This window comes from Hippoglossus hippoglossus, chromosome 8 (assembly GCF_009819705.1).
Source record: "Hippoglossus hippoglossus isolate fHipHip1 chromosome 8, fHipHip1.pri, whole genome shotgun sequence".
Taxonomy (NCBI): domain Eukaryota; kingdom Metazoa; phylum Chordata; class Actinopteri; order Pleuronectiformes; family Pleuronectidae; genus Hippoglossus; species Hippoglossus hippoglossus.
Window position 1 is genome coordinate 11,097,480 of NC_047158.1, and position 27,002 is coordinate 11,124,481.

At 45.1% G+C, this 27,002-nt stretch overlaps 1 protein-coding gene across 5 annotated transcripts in view; it reads left to right on the forward strand.

Annotated features, from left to right (window-relative positions):
• shank1 (SH3 and multiple ankyrin repeat domains 1) overlaps positions 1-25,944 on the forward strand; it is an 86,630-nt gene extending 60,686 nt beyond the window's left edge. The window contains exons 16-28 of one of the 5 annotated variants that reach the window (XM_034594190.1): positions 9,589-9,671; positions 9,803-9,927; positions 10,908-11,043; positions 11,155-11,235; positions 14,507-14,515; positions 14,805-14,831; positions 14,949-15,005; positions 15,189-15,304; positions 16,220-16,343; positions 16,991-20,528; positions 20,753-20,764; positions 20,973-21,863; positions 22,468-25,944. In XM_034594190.1, coding sequence (XP_034450081.1) covers positions 9,589-9,671; positions 9,803-9,927; positions 10,908-11,043; positions 11,155-11,235; positions 14,507-14,515; positions 14,805-14,831; positions 14,949-15,005; positions 15,189-15,304; positions 16,220-16,343; positions 16,991-20,528; positions 20,753-20,764; positions 20,973-21,863; positions 22,468-22,555 — 5,287 coding nt within the window. In that variant the 3' untranslated portion in view covers positions 22,556-25,944. The remainder of the gene's footprint in view (positions 1-9,588; positions 9,672-9,802; positions 9,928-10,907; positions 11,044-11,154; positions 11,236-14,506; positions 14,516-14,804; positions 14,832-14,948; positions 15,006-15,188; positions 15,305-16,219; positions 16,344-16,990; positions 20,529-20,752; positions 20,765-20,972; positions 21,864-22,467) is intronic. The other 4 variants (XM_034594193.1, XM_034594196.1, XM_034594195.1 and 1 more) reach the window with 4 other exon arrangements.
• Positions 25,945-27,002: the final 1,058 nt, after the last annotated feature.

Sequence of the window (27,002 nt, forward strand, 5' to 3'; positions counted from 1 at the left end):
TTAATATAGAACTTGTACGACTTCACCTTATTCGACGCAGAGACGGAAAACAGCATCTAAGAGGGCGTGTTCAGTAAAATGGATGCACAGATGCTCACACGTGTGCGCACACACACACACTGAATACCCAATCATGTGGACCTTCTTTATGTTTCCTCTCCAGCCCCCTTACCCCTCTATCTATCTATCTATCTATCTATCTATCTATCTATCTATCTATCTATCTCTCTCTCTTTCTTTCATGCCCTCTCCCTCATCACACATGCATGCATGCATGCACACACACACACACATGCACACACACACACGCACACACACACACACACACACACACACACACACACACACACACACACACACACACACACACACACACACACACACACACTGTACTCACAGAATCACAGCGGTATACCCTGACATGCAGGCAGACAGGCAAAGAGGCAGAGATGAGAGGGGAGAGAGGACAAGAGTTGTGATCATTCTCGTATACAGGAGGGAGGCAAGAGGGTGAGAGAGAGAACAAGGGGTAGAGGGAGGTAGGGCCAGTCGACAGAGGACAACTTGGACATACATGGAAGAAGGCTTTGACAGAGATGATGTGAGTGCCCATTCGAGAGAATCTGTACCTCTCCCCTCTCTTTCTCTGTCCTCCTCTTCCTCCTCCTCCTCTTCCTCCTTCCGCCACTCATCCACCAGCTGTTTCTCTGTCCTCTCGCCTCTTCCTGTCTGCGTCGATGCGTCTCCTCCTCCTCCCCCCTCCACCCCTTTTTTGCGCGCTCTACCCTCTCATTCATGCTTTGTTTACAGTTAATGTGTGAAGGGAGTGTGTTTGTGTGCATGCCAGCGTGTGTGTGTGTGTGTGTGTGTGTGTGTGTGTGTGTGTGTGTGTGTGTGTGTGTGTGTGTGTGTGTGTGTGTGTGTGTGTGTGTGTGTGTGTGTGTGTGTGTGTGTTACAGGGGTGGGTGGGTGAGGTTAGTCAGGTGTGATTTAAAGACACATGGGGTCAATAACAGCAGGAGCAGCAGAGGCTCCAGAGGGATCTGACGTATTTATGCACAAATAAGAGCCAATCTTTTTGTAAGCTTTTTTGTGTAATTACATAATAATAATGATAATACATGTCTTTAATCGTTATCTCACGTGATTACACCTCTTCAGTCTTTCAAACTTCACAAGCCTCCTGTCATTCCCCCTGTGAATTAATTATTCCAGTTAGGACTGTATTGTATAGCAAAGATTTATCTCAGCCGCATCCATTTTTATGAATGGAGAATCATGACAGTGACAGATTCACAAAGTGAATACTATACATACAGTATTATCTATGGGAAGTGGGGGAGTGAGGAAAATTGGATGTAGTTGGAGAGGAGGATAGAAAAAAGAAAGCGTGTGTGGTTTTGGTGGTTGTGTGCATGATCGCACAAATGTTTGGACTGTTATGTGTCTGTGTGTGTGTGTGAAGCCCCTTGCAAAGGAACCCAATCACCCCTCTCTCTCTCCACAAATTACCTCATTTCTCTTTCTCTCCTTTTTTAAGTCACCTTATCCCCCCTCCCTCTCTCCCTGCTCCTCTTCTCTCTCCCTTTCTTTCTCTCCCTCTCTCTCTTTCTGTGTCGCAGTCACAGCGAACCATCTCACTCTCTCTCTCTCTCTCTCTCTCTCTCTCTCTCTCTCTCTCTTTCTCTCTCTCTCTCTCTCTCTCTCTACCATTCCTCCTCTCTCTGTCTTAAGTATGAAGGGGCTGGGAGAGCTCGGCCCTCTCCCTTTCCCTTCCTCCATCTCTCTCTCCTCCTCTTCCTCCTCTCCTCCTCCTCCTCTCTCGCGGCTCGCGCTTGCTGCTGTCTCGCTGGAAGACGAGAAGGAGAAGGAGCAGGAGAAGGAGGAGGAGGAGAGGGAGGGGAGGAAATGGCGATGGGGGCATGCGACGAAGAGGATCTCTCCCTCTCCCTCTCCCTCTCTTCTTCCTGGCCGTCGCTCGGCCCTGTGAATAGGAGCGTCTGGTTCATTTACAGGTACCTGCCATGGCATTTTATACCACCCCCCCCCCCATCATCCTCTCCTCCCTCTCTCTTTCTTTCCCTCTCTCCCTCCAGTTGCCAGGGGAGATGGGGGGGAGTGGAGGGAGGGGTGCATGCATGTGGACATCATGGATGGCAGGGCAGGATCGATGAGATAGATTGACAGATGTTGCAACACACGTTTGCAGACGGATGAGTTTGATTCAGTGTGTGTTTGTATGTGTGTGCGTGTGTATGTGTGTGCGTGTGCGTGTGCATGTTTGTGTGTGTGGTGTGTGTGTGTGTGAAGACGGACGGGAGCTGCTGCTACTGCTGCTGCACAGTGTATGAGCAGTGCAGCTGTTCTGTGTTTAACTGTAGGAACATGTGTGCGTGGCATCTTCTTTCTTTCTGCTTTGAGTCGCTCTCTGAACAAATATCCACCGGCAATGCTGCAGCAGCAGAAGTGATGCTTGTTTTTTTGTGCAGATTGATTACATGTTTATGTGCATGCATGCCTATGTGTCTGTGTGCGTGTGTGTGTGTGGATGGTGTGTTTTCTATCGTCAATCAAAACAAAGGTACTATAGTAGCATTTCTCCTCCTCCTCTGCTGTTTGCATGTGTTCTTGTGTCCTACGTGATGTGTGCCCTGTCTCTGTATGTTTACCTGTGTGTGTGTGAGTGACATAGACTGTCGACAGAATGGAAACAGTGCATGGTGAGGGAGCTTTAAAGATGCAGCGTGCATGACAAGTTACAGATTCTTTCTGACATGTCGATGTGAGCCCGCCTGACCAAGCCTGGTCAGTGCTGTGGCCTCTTACCTGTGTAGTGTGAGACACACTGTACGTTGTGCTGGATCGTCCAGCTCAGTCGTTTCTATCTGAGATAGTGATGACAACACTGTGCTGCGGAAACTGAGGAAGCAACGTTATCACTGGGTTCCAGTTCAGAGGCTCCCCTAAAGGATGCAGTCCACATAAGTGGACCCGTACCTGCTCTTCCTCTGATGGTTGAGACAAACACTAATGGTGTATACAGTTGCTTACTCTTAAATAATACTTGTTTGTCACAGGAAATTGCCCTCAAACTTGGTTATAAAGTTATAAACTAGATTAAGTGTAATAATAACCACAGTTGCATTTATGGAACAGTCTTATCCTACTGCACATGATAATATGTGTTTATGTCTAACTTCCATGATTCACCCTCCACTAAATTCCTATAAACTGCTCCCAGACATGCACTGGACTAATCTCCAGACTTGTATCTTGTATCTGAGAACACAAATATCCGAGTAAGAGGCTCTGGACAGGATGAAGATGTTGAGAGCTTTTGGCGATAAGGGCCAAAGCCAGTGTTGATCAAAAACATATGATCTCTGCAGCGGAATTTGTACGTTATACATGCATGCTGCACCCCTCCTCACCTGAACGCCCCAGAGATTTCTGTGTTGTTGTGAACATGAGTGGAGAATCTCCTGCTGCATCGTCCATGTGTGAAAGGCAAACTCTGGAGACGGTGTGGACTGAATTGTGAAGACATCCTCCGGAGTTCACGTCTGAAAATGGCTTTAGTCAAGTTAATGCAGTATGTTTACCCCCATCTGAATACAAATACCTGCTCATGACCGTGTCACGTGATATTCTTTGATTTAACATGTTTAAGACGATTTCATGAACACTCTAATACACAACTAACCCCCTCACATCGGATTTGGGTGATGCGCTGGTTGGGATCAAGAGGAGGCAGCTTCTCTTCTCAGCTGCGTGTGGAGGAGCTGGGACAGGCCTTTTGGCGCCTGTAGCCATGTACTCTGTGTAGAAACTTGGACTTAAAAGGATCGAGCCTCTGAACTGGAACACAGCGCGTATCACTTAATGTCAATGACATCCTTGAAGGCGGCAGAGCCTGAGTTAGTCGTTGGTGTCGTGTTAATGGGATGCAGCCGCTCACTAAAGCACATGTAAACAGACCCTGAATGAAAAATGGGATGTGCAGCAGAATACACATACGACAGCTCTGACACATATTCCAGTGACTAACTCTTAGAGACTGGGCTGGCTGTGGCTCAGGAGGTAGAACGGGCCGTCCACTGACCAGAGGTTCAGTTCAATCCCAGTCTCCCCCATTCTGCGTACCGAAGTGTCCTTGAGCAAGATACTGAACCCCCAAAATTGCCCCTGACTGCTGTGCTGCCATGTGTGACGAAGTGGTGCATATAGATGTAACTGTACTGTAAAGAGCTGTGAGTGGTCATCAAGACTGGAAAAGCAGAAAATACAGACCATTTACAATTTAGCACTTGTTCACATTGCAAAAGACTTGATGCTTGTCTCTTTGTTCTGTTTCTTTAGTTGTTGGTTGTCAAATGGTTCAGGGTGCATCTCCGCATTGTTCCTGCAATCTTAATATTGCAAATTATGCTATTTTCTGCTGCTTTGCTCTCACCTTTCTGGCAGTAACGGGCAGATACAATGAGCCATTCGTTTAAAATACTACAAAAATCAAGTACATTACATCAGAGCTAATTATTACCCCCGGGGATGAATGCAATAGTTCAAGGGTCATTTTTAAGTCCCATCATCATGTGTAAAGTTGTATGAAACGCAGAAACTTGCCACAGCTTGTGCTGAATGACGATAAACCCTGTCAGTAGAAAAAGTGCAAAGATCTGATTGGTTATTGGTGCTGCGTGTCCCGAACTGCTGCTTGACGCTGCATTTTCATGGATGTTCAGTTCAGTAAATGAATGAGTTCCAGTGACCTGTTGCTTGTGTTGCCTGCAGGGACAGTGCAGGCCTGCAGGGGGAATTTGATGTGTGCGCCTGCATTTAACCAGTATCTGATTTAACTGATCTCAATATGTCAGTGGAGGGTTTAGGCAAAGTAGCTGTAGTTTCAAAGCCCCCTGTTGTAATAAGAAAAGGTGAGATTTCCATGTTTTGTCTGATTATAAAGCAGGTCTTTTGCAAAAGCTTTGAGGGGCAAGTTACCTCAATACTTATCCAGTCTGTTGATACTTGATTCTAGTAGCTACAACACACGACCATCAGAAAAAATTGTCCTTGAGTAATTTAGCTTTCATGCACCACACGTTAGGAAAGAGCCACAACACATCCTGTACTTGGGATCGTTATCCTCTCCTGGCATTTGTAAAAATCTGAAATGTTTTCATAGAACAATGTCATTGCTTTTTGACATACATGCGTTTTATTTCCTACAATTCATTTTTGATATTGACTCCTGTGGTTCTAGGTCTTTTCAGTGCTTTAGTCTGTCTGCAGTGTTTTCGTGTTATTTGACCCTGCACACAGCTCATATTCATACTGCTGTAAACAGGCAGCAATTATACAGTCACCACCCTCATCTACACCCCCAGCACTGTTTATCCACCATCCAACATCCAACCTCTCTACTGTAATGTTTTTTTAAATCTGTGTTTGTCTTTAAGAAGGATTACGCAAAAACTACCTGAGAGATTATTACGAAACTTGGTAGAAGGATGCTGTATAGCTCAGTATAGAATCTGTTATATTTTGGTGCTGATCCAAATCAGGGGGTGGATCCAGGAATTCCCCCCCCCCCCTCACTTATATATTGTATTTGTATTTCTGTTGATTTCACAGAGAACAATTCGTGGGATCTTGATTAAAAAAAATCGGTGTTTAGGGGAATGATATTCACGAGAGTTTGCAATTTGCTGCAGATCCAAATAAAAATCTGCATCTAGTGAATTTAAATGTGGTGGACATACAAGCTCTATTATTGCTCCTCTAGTTTTTTTTATATAGTAGCTTCATCAACAACCCAACATGAGGTCATTAGATCACTGAGATAGCAAGTTACAAGACAGAGAAATGTTGTGGAAACGCTGCCGAATGGTTGGATGTCAGGAAGCCAACATATAAAATGCACAGCTTTTCACAGCCTTCTGACTGATCGCAATATTAGATACCAGTGGCTATACATTGAATATCAGAGCATTTCAGCTCTGACTGACTATTGCTGTTTGCATACATGAGTTTTACCAAGCTGCAGCTGAGGGCTACAGTCCGTTTTACCTGTGATGGGCCAGGCTCAGAAAACACTGAGCCAATCAGAGGAGAGGCTCAGAGACATAAAACAGTAATCTATATTCCACCACTCGCTCCTTGTGTGAATGTGTTTCCATGCACAGTGTCCTGTATGTTCATTTATTCACTTGGCACTTCAGTGCATTTGAGATGTGAGCTGGGCACCAGAAATGGACACAATAAGAATAAGAAAGAGATAGAGGCTTGGCAGAGACTGAGGGGCCATCACAGCCCGTGGAGAGCGGGATGCACTCAGAAGACTGAATGGAAGAGATCATGACGGAGGGGGGAAATGTGATTAGATCAAAAACGAGTGAATGATTAGAAGTTTGGAGAACAGCAGAGGAGAGGGGGAGGAGATGGGGCCACGAGGATAGAAATCTGAAAAAGAAGGAGAGCCAGTGAAGAGAGAGAGAGAGAAGGAGGAACAGATGGTGTGGGCTGGGACGAGTTTGGTGCACGATGGGATTATCAGCATGTATTTACAGAATGTCGCAACTGACAAGGTTTATATACATGTGACTCGCCCACTGACTGACTGACTGACTTACTGACTGACGGACTGACGGCCTTTCCATTCATAACTAGACTCTGATACCTGCGAGGTGCTGTTCCTCTACTAGACTCAAGTGAATAAAATGAACTTGGCCTGACGTCTGTGACGTGTTCGACCTCACATATGTTAGTAGAATTATGTATTACTGAGCGGACCTACTGGGCATGTCATGTATATGTTTTTATATACGTATATATACCCGTATTTAATACAGTAAAGTGCCCTTTCTAATTCTGCCTTGTTGCAATGGGCTGTTCTCTCGGCCTGTGGTGATTCTGTGGAGCCCCTTCAGAATTATTCCTTGTCATTAGTGAGTCCTCCTCACTTGTTATTGTTTGCTGGACATTGTGTGCAGAGCTTTTTATAAACAGTCAATGGTGCAGAGTGAGGTTGGAAAACTAAAAAATATTGGCAATGTCAGAGGTCTGGTCAATTCACACGATCTTCAGACCCAAGTTTACATCTTTTCAAATTAAAGCTCTGCAATTTATATAAAGATATAAAGCAGCAAAACGAACATTGTACTTTTACTTTGAAGACAACTTGCTAAACAGGAAGTGATTCTGTGAGTTTTGCTTCCATGACAAAGATCAGCACCTGTGATACCCTGTCTGATATGGTGAAGTAAAAATGATCAGATTATCTAGTGAGACAGATATTATTGGCCGCAGGCTTCCAGTTGCTGATGTAGTTTATCTGAGGAAGATGAAGAAGATTCAACTCGGTCCACTGACTGCTGCAGAGCACTTGTTGCTTGTTTATAAAATAGTGAATATATCACTGTGTCCAAATAACACCAAATTCAGCACTGCACTTCCTATGACCACTAAGAATACACATGCCAAGTGTGAAGCTGTTAAGAGGAACAGTTCACGAGATATGTGTTACACACACAGACAGAAAAACAGACAGACGTTTGGAGAAGTAGTAGGGAGAGTGTGACATTAGGCAAATCGATCCAACATGTAGCTCTCATATCTTATTGAAGATTATTATCTTGCCCACAGAACTGGCACATGTTAAATGTGCAACTTAAGGATCTGGCCCCTCCAAAAGGTCACAGGGATCACAGAGGGTGTGAGCTGATTAATGGGGAAAAAGGGTTTTAAACAATCAGCTAATATAAATTGTGCACATTTTGGGGACTTTTCTCTAATCCCTGCTCCTCCATGAAGTTTTGGAAATGTTCGCTTCCCGTGGGGCCTCGTAGCATTACTTAAATAAAACCTTCTGGAGAAGTTTAGAGGGGAATTGTCTCTTTAACTGCCAGCAAGTCGGAGTCAGCTGAAACGTGACAAGAGACCTCAAGCAGAGACTGATTTTTCGAATGGTTCACATGCCACATTCCAAAATGTTTTCATGTGAAAAAAACTGGGAATAGAAACAAAAAGAAAGTTTAGGGAAAGTTTTCAGCTCGATCATTTATCTACGATCCCTCTTTTACACCAAAATAAGCGAGTAAACACTGTTATTTTAACCCATGTAAAGACAATTACTTCCTTTCCTATTGTCAGTTGAGGAATTTGGATTTCTGTTTTTTTCCCCTGAGCATCATGTTCGACGCCATGAACGCACAGAAAACTGAGGCGCGCTCTTCTCCCCAGAGTGTGTTCTCCTGGGTGACATGATTCCCTCATCGCTTATTGAGTCATGCCCAGTAAAAACCTGTGTCTACTGCAGAGTAGTTTGTCCTGGGAGTGAATGCCTATTGAATCCATTCCTATTGCAGACAAAAGCCAGATGTTTGTGCCACAGGACAAAGCAGATATTATACTACAATACAGTATATGGGTTTCACCTCTGAGCACACAGCGCCTGTTCTCTGCTGTCAGTGACTAATGGTGAACCATTACATGGCTTGGCTCTGGTGTGGACCTTCCCGAGCAAGTTTCCCTGCATCCAGTTCGATCTGTTGCTGAGGCAACAAGCAGCGGCATCATGCTGTATATAGCATTTCTCACTGAGGTTCTGGTAGAAACTGGCTCTGGCCTCGCTGTGGAAAACACACAACATACAGAAGCAAAATGTTGTTTTATGTCACCACTGCTGTGAAGGGGTATATTACACTTTTATGGTGGTTTTGAATGGAAGCTGCATTTCTAGCGTTTGGCAACTGTGAAGTATTTATTGTCTCCAAATCAAAAATGTTCCATGTTCTAAAGTCAAACTGCATCATCTCAATGTTCTGTATTTTATCTACATTTTTTTTTTACAAAAAATACAAAAACAAATGCGTACTGCTTTATTTTTTACAGTTTCTTTTGTTCATCATTTTTCTCTCAAAAATACAGTGCAAGTGCTTAACAACTGCAGCAATTAACACTTCCTCCATTAGCATTATAAATAGTAAAGAATTAGCGGAGGTCTTTCTTGGAAATATCCCAGTGATTTACAGCAAAGTTCCACCTCATGTTTAAGGAAAATAGCTTGAAAAATGTGGGACATGTAAAATCAGGTGCAACAGATTAGAACAACGAATAAATGAAAAAAAATGGAAGGATAACTTTACAGCAATCTGCTGTCAAACATAGACAGAAAAAAACAGGATGAGACAATTTGTCGTCATTTAAAGATAAAGTATTCACAGTCTAGGTATTCTAAAAAATTTGATATATGTATGCACACATTAAGCTCCTAGTCTTAATCTTATTAGATAATAATAAGTAAGTTATAATTATCTTTCTGCCTCATATTGGTGGGGATTTCATCAGAGAGAGACACAGTAAGTAGGGAGCTGACATCAGACATGTGCAGTGTACAGGAAGGAAACCAGCAAGATAAATGTGAGCATCTGTTTGTTTTAAAACTCGACTTTCAAGTCATCCCCTATGAAGGTGAATACAGACATGCAAGGACGCACTGTACATGTCCTCCTCGTCTCCTGTCCTTCATTTGTATCTTTTTCTGTCATTTCACACTCTACGTTTGTCTCTCCTCTGTCTCCTCTCTGCCAGTGACTACATAATCAAGGAAAAGTCGGTGCTTCTGCAGAAAAAAGACAGCGAAGGCTTCGGCTTTGTGCTGAGAGGAGCCAAAGGTAAGAAAATATGAAATAAAACATCCTGCCCAGCAGTCATGCTCATCGATTTACATCATATATTACATGTTTTATTATGTGCATTGTTAACGCTTCAACTCCTGCAATATTTTGTAATGGTGTGTCTCCAGCTCAGACTCCTATCGAGGAGTTCACTCCAACCCCAGCCTTCCCCGCCCTGCAGTACCTGGAGTCAGTGGACGAGGGAGGAGTGGCCTGGAGAGCTGGTCTGAGGATGGGGGATTTCCTGATCGAGGTACGGCCGTGATTCACCGATGCATCATCAGGATGAAATTGAAAGCACTGTGAGGTTTCATGTGGAGGTTTCTACACGAGGAAGTAACCACATTTCCAAATGTCAAATGTGGGAAATGTTGACAATGCAGCTGGATCCAAATCCAAATAAAAATCCTTATGGCCTCACTTTTCTCTGTATTTCACTCAATATATTCCCCAGGTCTATAAAACATTGCAAATTACAAAAGAAGCCTTTGACATTTAGCTTAAAATGTACTATTATTCTGAAGAAAATTTGGTTTGTAAGCAGCCATCAAACTTACAAGATAGAATGAAGGAAATTCTTGTGTCAGCTTGCTCCAAGATTACAGAAACAGTACAATATACAATAGAATAAAACAGATTATTAAGTCAATAATACAAGTGAAAATAAAATAAATATAAAGTGTATATGGAGTAAATGTAGAACCAGTGCCTAATAGAAACAGTAAACTAAGTGGCAATAGAAAGTAGTAATGATAATATGATTAGTAAGTACTATGGTATATTGCACATGATATTTAACATAATATGATGCTAAACATAGTAACATTGCACATAAAAACAAAGCAATATTGCAGATAGTGTTGGTATTATTTTCCTCAGTGTTTAAGACAGTGATTTAAAAAATATACATTATTCAATACATTTTTTACTAAAAACTAAAAATACATATACCTAGTAAAAACCAGCTATGGATAAAGCTAAAGATGGAAACACAGCTACCAGCATGTAAAAGCTATTGTATAAAAAGTAAGTGAAGCACATTTAATATAAAGTTGTACACCCACATTTCTGTATTCTGTGTATTGTGTTATGTTTTTGTTAAATAAAATGTTAAACCTGTGTCTTACACCCTTTTTAACAACATGCCATTTTGCTGACAGAAATGTTAGATTAATATTCTGTAAATGAACTCAGTCACCCTTTTTTCTGTACCTCCTTGCATCTCTGTCCCAGGTCAATGGTCAGAATGTGGTTAAAGTTGGACACCGGCAGGTCGTCAACATGATCCGGCAAGGTGGCAACAGCCTCATGGTCAAGGTTGTCATGGTAACCCGCAACCCAGACATGGAGGAAGGTTCGAGGAAGAAAAGTAAGTATATCTACTGCCCCCAAGGGTGGTGGTGTTGGTGAATGCTGGTGACTGAGCCTTGGTCTTCAGCAGCCTGACTCACCACTGCTTTTCCTGTTTGCTCCTCTCCAGTTCCCCAGCAGAGTAAGAGGCTGAGCACTCCCGCCATCGCCCTGCGATCCAAATCCATGACCTCCGAGCTGGAGGAGATGGGTAAGAAACGGGTTTATAGATAAACTGTCTTTTAGGGGCAGGGTGGATGGCAAAGAATGAAGGAGCAGTTTTATAGGGAGTAGAAAAAGAAGGGGAGTGCTTTAGAGCTGAAGAGGAGAAAATAAGTTAGTGGGTAGAAATAGATTGAGCAGATGAAGACTTGTGGAAACAGTGTGAAACCAGAGTGTTGGGGGTTGTTAAGGATGCTGAACGTGGGGGGGGGGGGAGCAAAGCTTAATTTAGACGACAAGAAAGTAGAGAGGGAGATAGTTTTCTTACTCAGTGACCAAAGGAAAAGAAAGAAGAAGATTGGCCACCGCCGTGGATGACGCTCTCCATGCATTTCACTGTTCTTTCAGAGGTTCCACACTGTCACTACCAGCACCCCCACTACAGGTAACCCCACCCAGAAAAAGTGTCGCCATCCACCCTGTGATCCCCCCCTCTCACTGCCCGCCTCTCTTACCTCTCTTACCCCCCTGAACCCCACCACCGCTCCCTGGCCCCACCCTCAGCTTTCACCCCAGCGTCCACGGAGCAGCCTACCTCTGCTCAACACACACAGGACACACAAACACTGACACTATTTGTTGCCAAGGTAACACTGCAGGGGAATGAGAGGAGTTTCCGGGGGCCACGATCATCACTGCAAAGGGGTTTTAATGTCTTAAGTTTTAAAACATGTTCGTCTTTTGTTTATATCTCCTGTTTAAAATATTTTTGTTTTGCTCAGAAGAAATCTCACCCAGCGTGACAATTATTGAGATGAGTAATTTTTCAGAGAAAAAAACAACTTTGTTCTGAGTATGTCGTTATGGTAACAGCACTATGTGTGGTTATGCTTATGCCATCTCTATTTGAGGCAAAATAGTGGGAGGAGAGTGCATGGTGAGGGTCAACGCCCCCATTTGCAGATCAGAACGTTGGCCAGCGTTTTATTGGTAATTGGGTTCTCATCTTCGAGACATTTGTGATGCTCGCCGTCACTGCTGTGTGGATCTGAGCATGCCCAGTGAGCAGTTGATGATGTCTGAGCACCGATGACATGTGGAGCTGCTGAAAATGAATCTGCAGGGCTGGTTTCGGGCCTTTTCTCTTACAAACAATGTTAGACAACCGCACATCCCTGTTAACAGCAGCAGCTGTAAGTCGGGATCTGACAACAGTAAATCCTGAAGTGCAGAGATCGGCCCTTTGCTTCACCCCTATCCCCAGTCTCCTCCCCTCACCTGCCTTATCTCTGTGGTGTGCCCTCACCTGACCAGCACAAAGCATGAGCACTCAGTCTGACACACAGGTACCTGTTTCCTGAACCCTGAACCCACCTCCACATTGAAACACATCTACCAGTGCTCACCACATACTCTGTGATCTCCCTGCTAGCACAGTATGTATGCAGTGATGCTGCACAGGCCAATCTGTGTCCCAATACAAACTTAAAGGTGCTGAAGGTAATAAACATCGTCCAGAAGGTCCACATTCGTGTTTGAGACATGTAAACAGATGCAGAGAACAAATGTTATCACTTATATTTTACCATTTGCTCTTCCAGCAAAATGTAGAAAAAGGAAGTCGCAATTATTTTATTGCTTGAAGGAGACATATTATGCTCATATTTAGGTTGATTATTTTAAAGCACATCACTTCTCTCATTGTGTCCATTTGCTCCAGCTCCTCTTTTCAGCCGCTGTCTAAAACACTGAGGTATTGTCTCCCTCCTGATAAAATCCCAGTTTTTCTTTCTTTTCGTCGTTGTTGTTCTCTAAGAAAAGATAATTGCTCTTCAATATCTATCAGCTCCAACACGATCCGCTTAGTAACACTCGCCATTGTTCTGCAGTAAACAGACGCCAGAGAAGTTGTAAATAAGCGGACCTGAACCCGGAAGACACTCAACAACAGCATAGAAACTCCAGCATTTCGGCGGTGTTATAGCAGCGTGACTCACACACACCTACGCACAACTATCAACGCTCGACCCTGTGCGGAGGCTACATGCGTACCTATGGCGTAGCTTCGACACAGAAGCATGAATCGGCCCTTAGATGTGCATTATGTAAATGTAGGGCTTTGTGTTTGTGTCACCTGACATCACAATGGGGCGGAGGTGTGGTCCAGAATACTGAGCTTCAGGAGCTTCTGTGTTTGAAGAGGAGCTTCCTTTACCACACACTTTGGGCTTTTTAACTTTCCAGAACTTTTACATACACAAAGAAACTATATAACACACTAGAGGGAAAAAAACAATGAAAAAGCATCTTACGTCTCCTTTAAACTGGCTCTCATGTGTAATGAAAACAACCGAACAGTGATAAACGGTTGTACAACTGTTAATGTATTAGCTTTTTGCTGATATATCTGTTTATATGTCGGCCGATAAGTAACGTAAGAAAATGCAGTCGTAAAACACAAAAACAAGGTCTAAGGTCATTTAGAAACAGAGCTCCGACAAATTGATCTTTTGAATGTAAAGTTAGTCCAACAATCCAATCAATCCATATTCGTACTGCTTGTTAAATTGTGTTTAGATAAAAATTGGCCGATAGCATATATTTTTTAGAAAGTGTCTGTTTGACTCAATATAAAGTGCAGTAAATAACCGAGGTTCCTTGAGATGTGGCGGCTTCATTTGCAGTCAGAGCGCCTTTTATAACTTTGCTTGTGCCTCCTTCTGGATCAAGGTGAGAGGAGCACAATGTGTGACGAAGCCATGTCAGCCGCTGCCATATGCTTATTCAAATGCATTAGAATTCATTTAGCTGTGACGCCTATTAAACTATCTCACCTCTGTGATTGGTGCAGTGTCCCAGTTCACCTAGAAGTCATGCTGCAAGATAACAAGGGCATTCAAATGGAATGGATGGTGCAGTGCACTTTAGTCCATTGTTTTCACAAACCCTTTCTACAAAACTCTAATTTATTTTTAATTATATGAAATAAATACAAGCTCGAAACCCGTCCAGCCTTCGTTGAACCATCAGACATTAAAAGTTTACTTCGCCGCAATTTAGCTCATTAAACTTCAAATAATCAGTATGAATGTGGCAGATAACAGTATCCCTGCTCAGTACGCACACACACACACACACTCTCTCACTCACTCACTCACTCACTCACACCAGTGGATGCAAACACTAAAGGGTCACCTTCAGTTCTTTACTCCCTAATGGAGTTGTCCTTTTACTGTTCACTGGTTTAACCACTAACTCCGTCTTTTCTTTGTCTCCTTTGTCCACACTTCACCGCCGACGGGATCTTAACCATTATACAGTGGAGCGAGGTGGGAGCCCGCTTCAGACTAATTCCTCATTTATGTGTGTGTGTTTTCGAGTGTGTCAGTCAGCGTAACTGTGTATGTGTGCAGCATATTTACTGTATCATAAGTGTGCACGCTTCAGCTATCTTTAGAGCCCGGGCATGATTTACGTTCTCTTACATGGACGATCGAAAAGCCTTGTGAGGTGACTCAGTTTGTCAGGCTCCAGGGAATATGATTAGTATTCAGTGTAACGATGCTGTCGCACTTTCACTCTTGCCAAAACTTAAGTCTCCTTTTGTCCTCCTTCCAGCTGCTACCCCTTGGAAAAAAAAATCAGGTACGCTCTGGTACATCGGCGCCTGAGGCGTTGTATTTACTGTACGTCTGTCCAGAATGACTTGGCGCTCACCGCTCCGCCCCTTACTGAGCTCATTCTCTGTTTCTCTTCTTTCAGAATTCGAATCCTCCCAAGTTACAGAGAAGAAGAGGACAGTCTATCAGATGGCTTTGAGTAAGGCAGCTCATGTTTGTCAGTGGATGTTTCCCTGAGTGTCTTCTCTCTTCCTTATCCACCTTCATCGAGTGTCCCTTTCCACACAGTTTCCTTCATGTTGCTGTTTCTGTTTCTGTTTCATTGTCCTATGTCCTTCTCTCTCTCTGTCTTTTTCTCTCCTGTTTGTTTTTCTTCTCTCAGATAAACTCGATGAAATTCTTGCAGCAGCCCAGCAGACAATCAGCACCAATGAAGCGCCTGGGACACGGGGACAGGGGCCAAAAAGAGACAGAGGGCGAAGCTTCTATGGCAATGAGGTGTGTATGGTGAAACACACTGCATATGAATCTACATGTGCTCTTAGATACGATGTGTGTGTTCCTGTGATGACAGATATGAAAACATAACCGCCTAGGTGGAGGTAGATGTGAAAAAAATTAAAATAGAAACTGGAGGGAGAGCAGGGTCCTCCACTACCTTAAGGTGGGGGGTTTGATCCCCGGCTCCTCCAGTCTGCATGATGAAGTGTCCTTGGTCAAGACCCTAACCCGAAATTGCCCGAGATAGATGTTCCGTCAGAGTTGGAATGGTGTGAGATGGGAAAGCAAAACATGGAGTTCAAAGTTGTTGCTTATTGCAACAAATTGTATTTAATTTTTTGTTTACTTTCAATGGTTTACAAAGTGAAGAGCTGCTCTGCACAAATGCAACAAAGACCATATTTTAAGTCTTTTATTTTTGACTGGTTTTAACCTGCATCGACTGGTATTTTTCGCATAAGCATGTAATCAAGAATAATTACCAATAAACTTCAACTTGACAACTTTTAATTATTTGCCTTTTTGATCTATTATTCCAGTTCTGTGATGCACACAGAGGGATGGGGTTCAATAGCTTATTTTGAATACAGTTGGGAATCAGCTCATCGGATCTTAATCCTTGACATTTCCTAATTGTATCACTTTACATTGTCTGAAGGGGAATGAGGAATGTGTTTTTCTCAATGCAAATGTTTGGAATATTTAAACTCAAACATATATTTGTTGGGCTTAAATTGTCTATTTTATTGCTGATGCTTGTAGTGTCAGAGGAGACACATTAAACAGAGAATATGAATCGATTAATCATTGGCTGCAGAGCTTAACAAATCTTGAACAGGATCTCAAATAGAACATCTGACCAAAACCCTTGCTTTACCCTCTTTCACCTGCTTTTCTTTTTTTCTATTTCAGCAAAATTACGGGGACCAGTCCGGGATGGGGATGATGTCATCAGGCTTGGGCCTCGGCTACGACCGTGGACAGTACGCCTCAGGTCACGGCCCACCGCACGGTATGAGACGGCAGAAATCCATCGGTGAGGCTGTCTGTTTTTTCCGTCTGCCCCTCTGTCCGCCTGTCTGTCTGCCCTCTGGACCAGTAGAGGTCAACACTGTTTGTCTGTGGCCGACAATGTTCGTCTGTGGCCAAAATGTGCGCAATTTGTACTTTATCTGTAGATGATTGTACGTGTCTTATACCTGTACTGTAAGAAATAAGATGTCTGTTTGTTTTATACTCACACTACTACTATTTGTTTTATCGAAAAGTGCCAATAATCAGATTTTATTCTAATGGCTTATTTTCTGGTGTGTTGCTTACTAAGGATTTGCTTACTCTCCCTTTGATAGTATAGTTTTGTGCTCTCTGGTAACCGGTAAAAATGCTGCTTTGTAATTCTGTCCACTTGCTACTTGTTTGTGGAATATAATAACACTAACTAATGTACATACTAACAGATAAGAGTTGAGGACCGACTCGCTGACAGGTAGATGGGCAGGCAGATTTAGACAGACACTCTCATTGGTTACCTTCAGCTTTCCTTTTTTTCTGGCTCCATTTCCTCTCTTTCATCAGCCTCTTATTCTCACACTTCTCCATCTGTACCTTCTCTACTTGAACGGGCGCAGCCGTGTTTCATCCCCATGTGTTTTTTTTTCTCTGTTTCTGAATGCTGTACTACAGGGGTGCCTGAGGAGGAGAGGAAGTTCCTGCATCCTCCAAACGTGAAGTTTGCACGCAGTCTTTCGGTGCCTGGCCCAGATGACATCCCCCCTCCTCCTACCACTGCTCCACCAGAGCCTCCCTTCTCCTCTGCTCCACCACTAGGCTGGAGAGCCAAGTCTTCTCAGCAGCCCTCTGTCTCCGTGTCCCAGTCCACATCCACCTCTGCGCACTACCAGCCCTTCTCCCAGTCAGTGCACTTCACCCAAAGTGGCAGGGAGAGGGCAAGTGCTCCCCCCACCGGCCCCATTGGAGGAGCGGTCGACCACACAACCTCATATTCAAATGCTGCTGCCCACACGTCTCAAAGCAGGACTGCTTCGCGGAAGGTTGCCTATACTGGGGAGCCTGTTGGAGCTGGCATTGGAGCTGGTGGAGGGGCAAAGGCGGGGGGTCTTAGGAGAGGCTACAGCAGCGCTGTCCCCCCATCCAGCATTGCCACTGTAATGCCCCAGCAACAACAGACTACCCAGAGTCACCCCCAGCGAGTAGACCGCAGTGCAGCTGGAGCAGGGGGTCCTAAAGGCGGAGCCCGGAGAGGTAAGGGCCCCCTGGTGAAGCAATCCAAGGTAGATGACCTGCGTGCGGGCCAAGGTACACTGGGGGGAAAAGGCTCGGTGGAGAAAAGTTCCATCCCCATCCCCACCATTATTGTCAAGGCTCCTTCAACCAGCAGCAGTGGACGCAGCAGCCAGGGCAGCAGTGTGGAGGCTGATGCTCCAGCACCAGGGGAGACGGATGAAAGCAAAACACCCCACGGTCCACCACCCTCCACTCCTGCTCCCCAACCCCCTGCTCCGCCTTCCATTCCAGCTCCGCCGCCTCCATCTTTGCCTTCTATCCGCGCCCAAGAAAACCTGGACTTTACCAGCCAGTTTGGGGCTGCCATTGTTGGCGCAGCTCGCCGAGACAGAGAACGATTTCACGAAGCCCGCAGAAAGAGTGCCTCCTTGTTTATGTCTGCTGAGGAGGACGTGAGTCTTGGAGGAGTGAGTGATGGAATAGGAGCAAGGACTCAGGTGTCACAGCAACAGCTTAGCACACAGGCTGAAAGTACATCCACACGGCTGCGCCCGTCCAAGTCTATTGATGAGGGCATGTTCTCTGGGGACACCTTTATCCATCACACCCGCAGTATGCCTCCGGCCTTTGGTCTACCTGAGTACTCCTCTTCTGCCCTGGATTATCAGCCTAAATCTGTGCCTACTGACTTGTACACAGCAGCAGGCCGGCAGTCAGCCCCCTCCGCAACCACCACCTTTATTCACCCACTAACAGGCAAGGCTCTTGACCCCACATCGCCATTAGGCCTAGCCCTCGCTGCCAGAGAGCGTGCTCTGAGAGATGACAGCAGGTACAGGCGGGGAACAGAGCACCACTTCAGCCGCCAGATGTCGAGTGTGGTGTATCCTTCATCTGCTGTCACCTCTCAGCCGGTGTCATCTGTCGCTCAGTCCTCCAGCACCTCCTACCTTGTCACTTCGTCTTCTCTGGCTGCCACTACACCCACCGTTGGCCGCCCGCCGTCACCCAGAATCCTCAGAGGAGTTGGGAGTATGTGGGGTGAGGAGGGCAGCGGAGGAGAGAGGGAGCGGGAAGGAGGAGGGGCTCGCGAGGGGCTACGAGTTCGGTTCTCTGAGGACAAAACGGTCCACACGCACCACTACCAGTCTCAGCCGTATCAACCCACCTACAAGGAGAGGGAGCGGGAGAGGTCAAGGGAACGGGACAGGGAGCTGTCAAGAGAAAGAGAGAGAGACAAAGAGAGAGAGGGTTACATGAGGAGGGCAGAGCAGGCTGCCGCCAATGCAGCGGCTGCTGAGAGCTCCGCCCAGCAGGGGTCTCAGTCTCAGCAGCCACAGAGGCCATCTTTTCTCAGGATGGAAAGTCAATCTGATGCCTATATCTTGTCCCTCACCCCTCCCTCTCCCCCACATACCAGTTCTCAGCAGACAGCGAAGACTACTGGGAGCACTGGGACTGGTCTGATGGTCCTCCCTCCCCCCGCCCTCTCAGTTGATGCGGACGATGGGTTTGTCTACGCCGATCCCCTCCCACCTCCGTTAGAGTTTGCTAACAGCTTCGACAGGGGAATAGGGGGGATGTCAGCATACGCAAAACACGGGATGCTCCCAAACAGCCTGACCTCCCGCAGACAGCAGGTACCACCCCCTCCTCCCCCTCCTCCCCCACCGCCACCACCTCCACCCCCCCAAAAAGAAACATTTGCAAGTGGGTTTCCTGCTCATACGCCCCTGCCCTCACCTCAAGCAGGGGACTCCACCGCCTCCAGCCTCACATCTTATGACAGTGAGGTGGCTAACCTGACTCAGTCTGCTCACTCACCCTCCCAAACATCACCCAACCCTCTGCCGCCTTCCTCACCCTCTACCCTGTGCCCCACCTCAACAGCAGGACCTCCCCCTCCCCCGTCAGTCTCACCACCGCTTCCTCCTGGATCCTACCACAGACCCTTCTCTATGTCACACCCCCACCACCTTTACAACAGCACTCATGCTCCTGGGCGCTCTTCTCCCACGCCTCCCCTGCACACAGTTGCACCTCCCCCGTCCTACCGTGGACACCCAGCACCGTCCTCCACTGCTGCCACCTCTGCTCCACTTAGGGGCACTGCCTCCCATGCCACGACCGCTAGCTGTGCCGCTATAACCACCACTGCTGCCACCACAACAAGCACCTCCACTCAGCTCTACCAGGAGCGAACACATACAACATCCTCCGCCGCTATCACAGGCAGTCGAAGGACCGGGGAGCACCACCGCACTCCTCCTGCTACCAAGAAAGGAGAGTCCCAGGAGACAGTGGTGGACTCTGGGATTGAAGAGCTTGACAGCCGCAGCAGCAGTGACCACCACCTGGACACCATCCTCTCTCTAAGTGGAGCCGGTGTCCGTGGTGACAGGCTGGACCGAGGGGAGAGGGGAGTTGGAGGACGTTTGGGGGGAGGCGGAGCAGGGGAGTCAGAGAGGGGAGGAGATTTCCTGGAGTCCTACATGAGCTACTTGGACGGACAGACTTTTGAGATGCAGAACGCCACAGCAGTAGCTTCCACATACCCAAAAGCTAACAGGTTCAGAGAGGGAGGTCGCGTTGGGGATCTGCACAGACAGACCAGTACTGTTCCTGCATCCTTCCACTCCCACCGACGACGAGACGAGCAGGAAGACGACGAGGTCGAGGAGGGAGTGGTAGAGGACGAACGTGGCCAGGATGGGTACAGGGTGAGGGACATGCAGACCATGGGACGTCCCACTTCACCGTACTTTGATCGACCACGCACGCCTGAGATGAAGCCTCTCTGGGGCGAGGGGCAAGTGACCGGTGATGGCGGCAGCCAGTCCGGGACACTTTTAGAGGGGAAGAGGATTTACCCACCTGCATCCAGTATGAAGCCCAGCATCATCAATGAGCTGAGCAGCAAACTGCAGCATCGAACCAGGGAGAGCTGGAGCAGCCAGAGAACATTGAGCAGACACAGGTACACATCAGACACCTTTAGTCTCATATTTATCACATCATAGACTTTTTCATACTTTGTCATTTTATCCATGTCTCATCTCCATGCATACATCCGTGTGACCTCTTCACCTCCCATGATTGATGTCAAAGCCTTCTGTGTATTGTGAGTTTGTGTCCTGTGTCTGTGTCTATACTGTGTAAATCTCTTTTATTTCTCTGGCTTTTTCCATGTGTTTCTCTCAGAAGCAGAAACAGGTAAAGGAGCCCCTTCCACAACACTTTTCTTTCTGGAAGAACATTTTACTTTAACATCTGCTTGATTTACAACCTGATATGATGCCATAACAAGGGAGAGGAAACCATGTTAACTAACCAATCTCAATAGCGGGATAATGTTTCACTCATTGTTTCTGGTTCCTCTCATGCATTTCCTCTCTAACAAATTCTCTGTCTCTGTCCACAGATTTTCAGAAGACTCAGCCTCAGCCCTGAGCCCCCCCTCAGCCCGATCCCAGTCCCCGTCTCCAGTCTCGATGTCACAGCCATCATTGTCCCCGTCCCCCACGGCTGCCTCCCAGTACCACAACTGGGGGCGATCCCCGTCTCCTCAGCCTCCAGCCGCCTCTCAGCCTCCGCGTTCTCATTCTCCGCTGTCCCCGACATCTTATTCCCCTTACCCCACCTCCCCCAAACACAGACCTGTCTACCGGACCAAAGCCCTCGAATTCCAGTTCATCCCAAGTCGCGAGTCCCGTAAAGCAGAATCACACATACTCCAGCGCAGGCGAGCACCGAGCCCCCTCATCTCCCCGTCAGAGAGGCCGAAGCTGGGCCCACCTCGTCCATCCTCCCTTCCACTTCTCCCCACCACACCCCTATACAGCGCCATGTACGACCTCCGAGGTTCAATTACCCCACCATCGCCTGGAAACCCTCTCGGTGATCCTTACTTCTCGCCTTCTCCTCCCCTTTTTGCCCCCTCTGGAGCCCCTCCTCCTCCAAACTCCGCTTTACTTGTTTCACGATCCCTCTCTCCAACACATTTCCTGTCTGGGACCTCATCTCCCCCGCTGCATCCTATCCCTCCACCTACCTGCCTGAGTTACCCCCATCTACCGCCCCCGTCCCCTACCAAGCCGTTTGCCTCCAAGCCGCTGCCCTACTGGACCAAGTATGACGTTGCAGACTGGCTGGGATACCTGAACCTGGGTGAGCACAGAGAGCGTTTCCTGGACAATGAGATTGACGGCACCCACCTGCCGTCGCTAACCAAGGATGATTTTCTGGACTTGGGCGTGACACGCGTTGGCCATCGCATGAATATAGAACGGGCCCTGAGGACTATAATGGACAGGTATGACTGCGCCAACAGATAGTCAGCACAGATGATACTCAAACATGTCCTTGCATCATATCACATCATATTTACAGTTGACTACATACATTTCTCTCTGAGTTCACTTGCTAAAACCTTTCAAACGTTTCTCTTGTCATATCTTAACTGTACTACTGCAAACAAAACACTATTTTATGACCAATAAGAGCTCTTCATCACTCATTTTATTATGTTCTAAAAACATTGACAACTTCTTAGTTCTGACTTTAACACATAGTGTACTTATTTGTACTTATTTAAATAAAGCATAGGTTATTCCCCCTGTAACAATAGTGGTATAGATTTATTGCTTTATATTTTTTCTCAAAGATTCGATAAGGAATTTGTTTGCCTTGGTGCATGACGTGTATATTCTTATCCCTTGGTATTTCATTAACTTGGATCTGACTGCTAGTGATGACCTAAGTTTTCTCAGTCTGATTAGAATCCACAGCACAAGAGCTGCCATGGTTTCCAATTGAACAAATAATTCTCTCCTTTTTAAAAAGCAGGAATCACAAAATATCATTCATTATCATCAAACAAAAGGCACTAAACGTCACGTTTGTTCTCCTGTCCTCAGGCTGTCCAGCAGCCCCTTCCCCATCTCTGTTCTCTCCCCTCGGGAAGGACAGACTGAGAGGAGGAGGGACGACGGGAGTCGGAGCTGAGTGTGGAAGTGCAGAGATGAAAAGAAAGAGGAAGGATGGAAGGAAGGAAGGAGGGGTTGGAGTCAATGAGGGAGGAAGACACAACTGCTGCTGTTCATGGTGGATTCACACAACAAATGAGGGGGGAACAGATTTCACATAGAGAGCGACAGAACGAGGGAGTCGAGTCCCAAAGGGAGATGGAAACACAGGGACGGAAAAAGGGCTGACGATCCATAAAGACACCGGCTGGCGCTCCCAGGATGTGGCAGGCTGATTTACACCCGTACACTCCCCACATGCACGCACGGTCACACCAATCAACTAACACTACAAACACCCTCCCATCCAAAATGCATACGAAGACACTGTGGCTGCAGCAGAGTGAAGAACAGTGATCTTGAGAGGAACAATGAAACGCCAGATCGATTTTTAAAACAGAAGGGTTGAGCAGCTTGCTTTCAGATATAGGTGGTCCCTCATTGTGCAGCCGTCTTGGTTGAGGCGTCCTGTTACGCCTCGGCCCGCTGGTTGAATCTGCTCGAGCGCAAGAGTGAAACCCACCAAGAATATTTGGAGTGCAATCAATCACAACCCCTCCCTGCGTGAGTGGATGCTAGATTTATATTTTAAATGTGTCTGTAGATAACAGAGGATTATGAGTATTTGAGGGTGAATGAGCGTGTGTCTGCAGGAACGAGGCTGTGTCCATTTGTAGGTAAATGTAGGACGATGCAGAGCGGAATATCGTGACGGCTTCCACGTCTCCTGGAGGGGACGAGGTTAAGTTGCGTCCTCGCTCTGTGTGGCTGTGATTGGTCTTGTTTTTTACCTCACCACCGGTAGGGCTCTGTCCTCACTGCAGCTCCTGTCGTCAGGATCGTGTGTGTTCCTCTATAGCTCTTTATCATCTTAAGTCTTATAATGACATATATACAGACTGGTCACTGTATCACAAATTTGTAGCAAAAATAAGTGCCCAGACCAACTACATGGAAAAAATAAAAGAAAGAAATACACCGATATGCACACACAGGCACCCGAGTTACTACTATAACCTGCCTGCATGCATACACCAACATGTAGACACACACATACACACAAGCCCCTACCTGGGCTTGTGTTAGAATTTATGGGACACCTTATATATAGACACAATATACATTTGGATCGGAGATGTACAAAGAGGAGACAGACTGTTCAACTGTTAGACGGGGACACGCGTGACAATGTGAAGAGGAAAATCTCCCAGAGGATTTTATCTACCAGGAACAGACTTCCTCAGCGTCCGGGCAACTGTTGTGCACCCAGTCAGACCTTCTGCCCGGGGGAGGCTGGAAAGGAGAGGGGAGGGGAAGAGGACAAACTGCCATTTTCTTGCTCTTTCCCATCCAATCCCCCCTGCTCCTTCCAGGAGTGGCCCCCTCTCTCTCTCTCTCTCTCTCTCTCTCGACTAAATCCAGGAGGAAACCCTGGCCCAACGGATATCTGAGAGAACCGCTTATATCGAATTTTAATACTATGATTGTTCTTACAATTTTTAAACTTTAAATGAAAATACTGGAATACCGATATGAAGAGATTTATTGTTACTATTTATCATTACTATCATCGTCCTTACTGTTATTGCAGCTGCAGAGAGTTCCTGGTTCTTGCCTTCGGAGGCTGAGGTGGCGCTCTTGTGCAGCCAGTGCTTTTTCTGACTGTGTGGTGAAGATAATCGCATTGGTTATATATTTAAATATATATATATATATGTATATGTAGGTATTTTTTAACTGAAAGATTCATACTATTCCGTGCACTGTTCCCTTAACATTGCTTCTATGTGACAAGAAGCATTGCAACTTAAATGTGAAGCACATTTTCAATCACGTCTTTCCTTCCTTCCTGTTGTGAAGCTTTATTTAAAATGACCCGTTGACTTCTAAGGCCTCAAAACGTGAATTTTCTCCCTTTTTAAAACTTAGTTGCCACTTTAATATTATTATGCAGATGCTAAAGGTGTAGCAACTGTTAATGATGGGATGCCCAACATTCACAAAAGTGATTGATCACTTTATTCAAACACTTCCTAATGAATGATTCTTTTTTTTTCTAATAGTTCTGGATAAAAGCTTCCCCTGCTCGCCATCGATCACACATTTCAACCTTTTTATCGTTTCCTCATCTGCTTCACAGCACATCTCCATCCCATCACAACCTCAGTCCTGCTTTTCTCACTGTTGCTGAGATCAAATATAAGGGCTCTCTCATGACCTCTCTACCTTGAACAACACTTCACCTCTCCTGCTGCTTCCGAGTCCTCGAACACATATCGTGCATTTTACATCGGGGGGGGGATAAGAAGATACATGGGTTTTCATAGATCACGTCGCTCAGAGTGCACACACACACACACACACACACAGGCTGTAAATGTGAACGAGGTCAGTGAAAGGGATTCGTTCATGTGATTTCTCCGTGCCGGTGGTTGAAGGAAGATTATATTTGAATGCAAGAGAAATAGCAATAAGGACGATGAAAATAATGGTCATCTAATTATGGTTTAAGATATAAAAAGAAGTCTCAAAAGTTCTAAAGAATCTCTGTCTTCCAAATAATGTTTAACATGAAAAGGTAAAGATGTATTTGTTTAACTGTTCTGCGTTCTATACAGTTGGACCTGTTCTCTACATCCGCCCCCTTCCACTGTTACACACCTGACAGCATCACGAGGAGCTCCACTCTGTCTCCGCTCATCATTTGCATCTTCTTGTCTGAACATGAACCTTCTGCAGTCGCTGACATGTGCCAGTGTGCTCTCAGCTCTTCATTTATTACCAGCATATTATGCAATGACCCTATTTCCATTAGCAACTGTGACTTTTTTGCATTTTCCCTTTTAGAGGTTTTGAAATGTCAGCTTGAAACAAAGGGGGATCTTTCTGAAAAGGTAAAATGAGCAGAATGTGGCCGAAGTCAATCTACAGCCAAGATTCTGCTTGTTTTTCTATCAGGTATCTAAAACAGGTCGCTGGTGTAAATAGGGCCGATAAATAACTTTGGAGAAGAACTTTTTGAAAACATCTCTTGCTGATACAGTGATGTTCTGTTGTTCAGTGGCTGGTGTTTTTGATCATTCCATTGCCGCGTGCACTGGTTGTGATGAAGAGTGACGGCTCGTTGCTGCTGTCAGGAGAAAAGTTTCAGATGCAGGAATCGGTCCGACTCCGTAGAAAGTGTTTCTTTTCCTTTAAGAGATCTTTTTAAAAAATGAGAATATGAGCTGATGAAAGGTAACTTACAGAATATATATGTATATGTGATATGCATATACACACATTCATATAACCATATATGAATTTCAAATGTTTTAAGAGATAATAAATTGTTAGAATTATAATAAAGATACAGAAACAAAGTTCTAATTTATGTTCTGTGATTTGTCTTGAGTGAAACAACACTTTCTCCAACTTTTCTGCTTAATAGGCCACAAATATGTCCGAACCGCAGCAAATGGTTTGAATTTGACAACGGTCTTCAACTGTACTGTTTTACACAAGTTAGTGACATCATAGATTATAGAGTTGAGTTGAAATCTGTTTTAAATTAGAAATGCAGTAAACACCACTACGAATTTCCACAAACTGCATTTTACCCTATGGGCTGAGAGCTCTGCAATAATCTGTATGTACCTAAAATTAGTTAAGTTAATTTCACTTTTCAACAATAAGCTTATGCACATTTAATTAACAAAGGAGAAAGATGGGCATCCCAAATCAAGTCAATATCAAGATACATTTTACTCAGCAAGTTCATACTGCTTCATTATTTTTTCTTGAATTTAATAGTATTTGAGCCATATTTTAAATCATGTCCAGAGAAATCATAACCAGTAATGTTTTTAACTCAAATAGTGAAGTTTCAACATGTTTTCTTACATTGTTTTTCTCATTGCTCTTTTCTGTAAAACATACAAGGGTTTAATATTAGTTTTGTATGTGTTGCCCTGCATCTCCAAAATATGGAATAAGTGAAAAATACAAAATATGAAGCGTCTCAAGTGCCCTTTGTTTTGTTCAGTATTGCAACACTTCTGCTCACTTTCCTCTTATAATTTTCAATTTGTGGTTTCCAAGTTAGTTTGTCATCCATTTTAACAGCTAAATGTCTTGCTACGGATATGCTTTTAATATTAAGTCTCTATAACAATTTGGATTCGCTCATCTTTGATAAGAAGCAAGTAAAAACATGTCATTAAGATGTGACTTTACATAACTTAAGTGATTGCTTTTACTGTCAGTAAAAAGTCTGTTTGATCATTCCATGACATTAATTTGACTGTCAAATGAATCAGAGCACAATGGATTCAAAGTAGTACAGCACTTTACCCCAGTATTTAATCATTGAGTATCCCATATTTATTATTTTCAAAGTTAAGATGTTATAAAATACATCTTTCATTGCGACATTAACACCATGATAC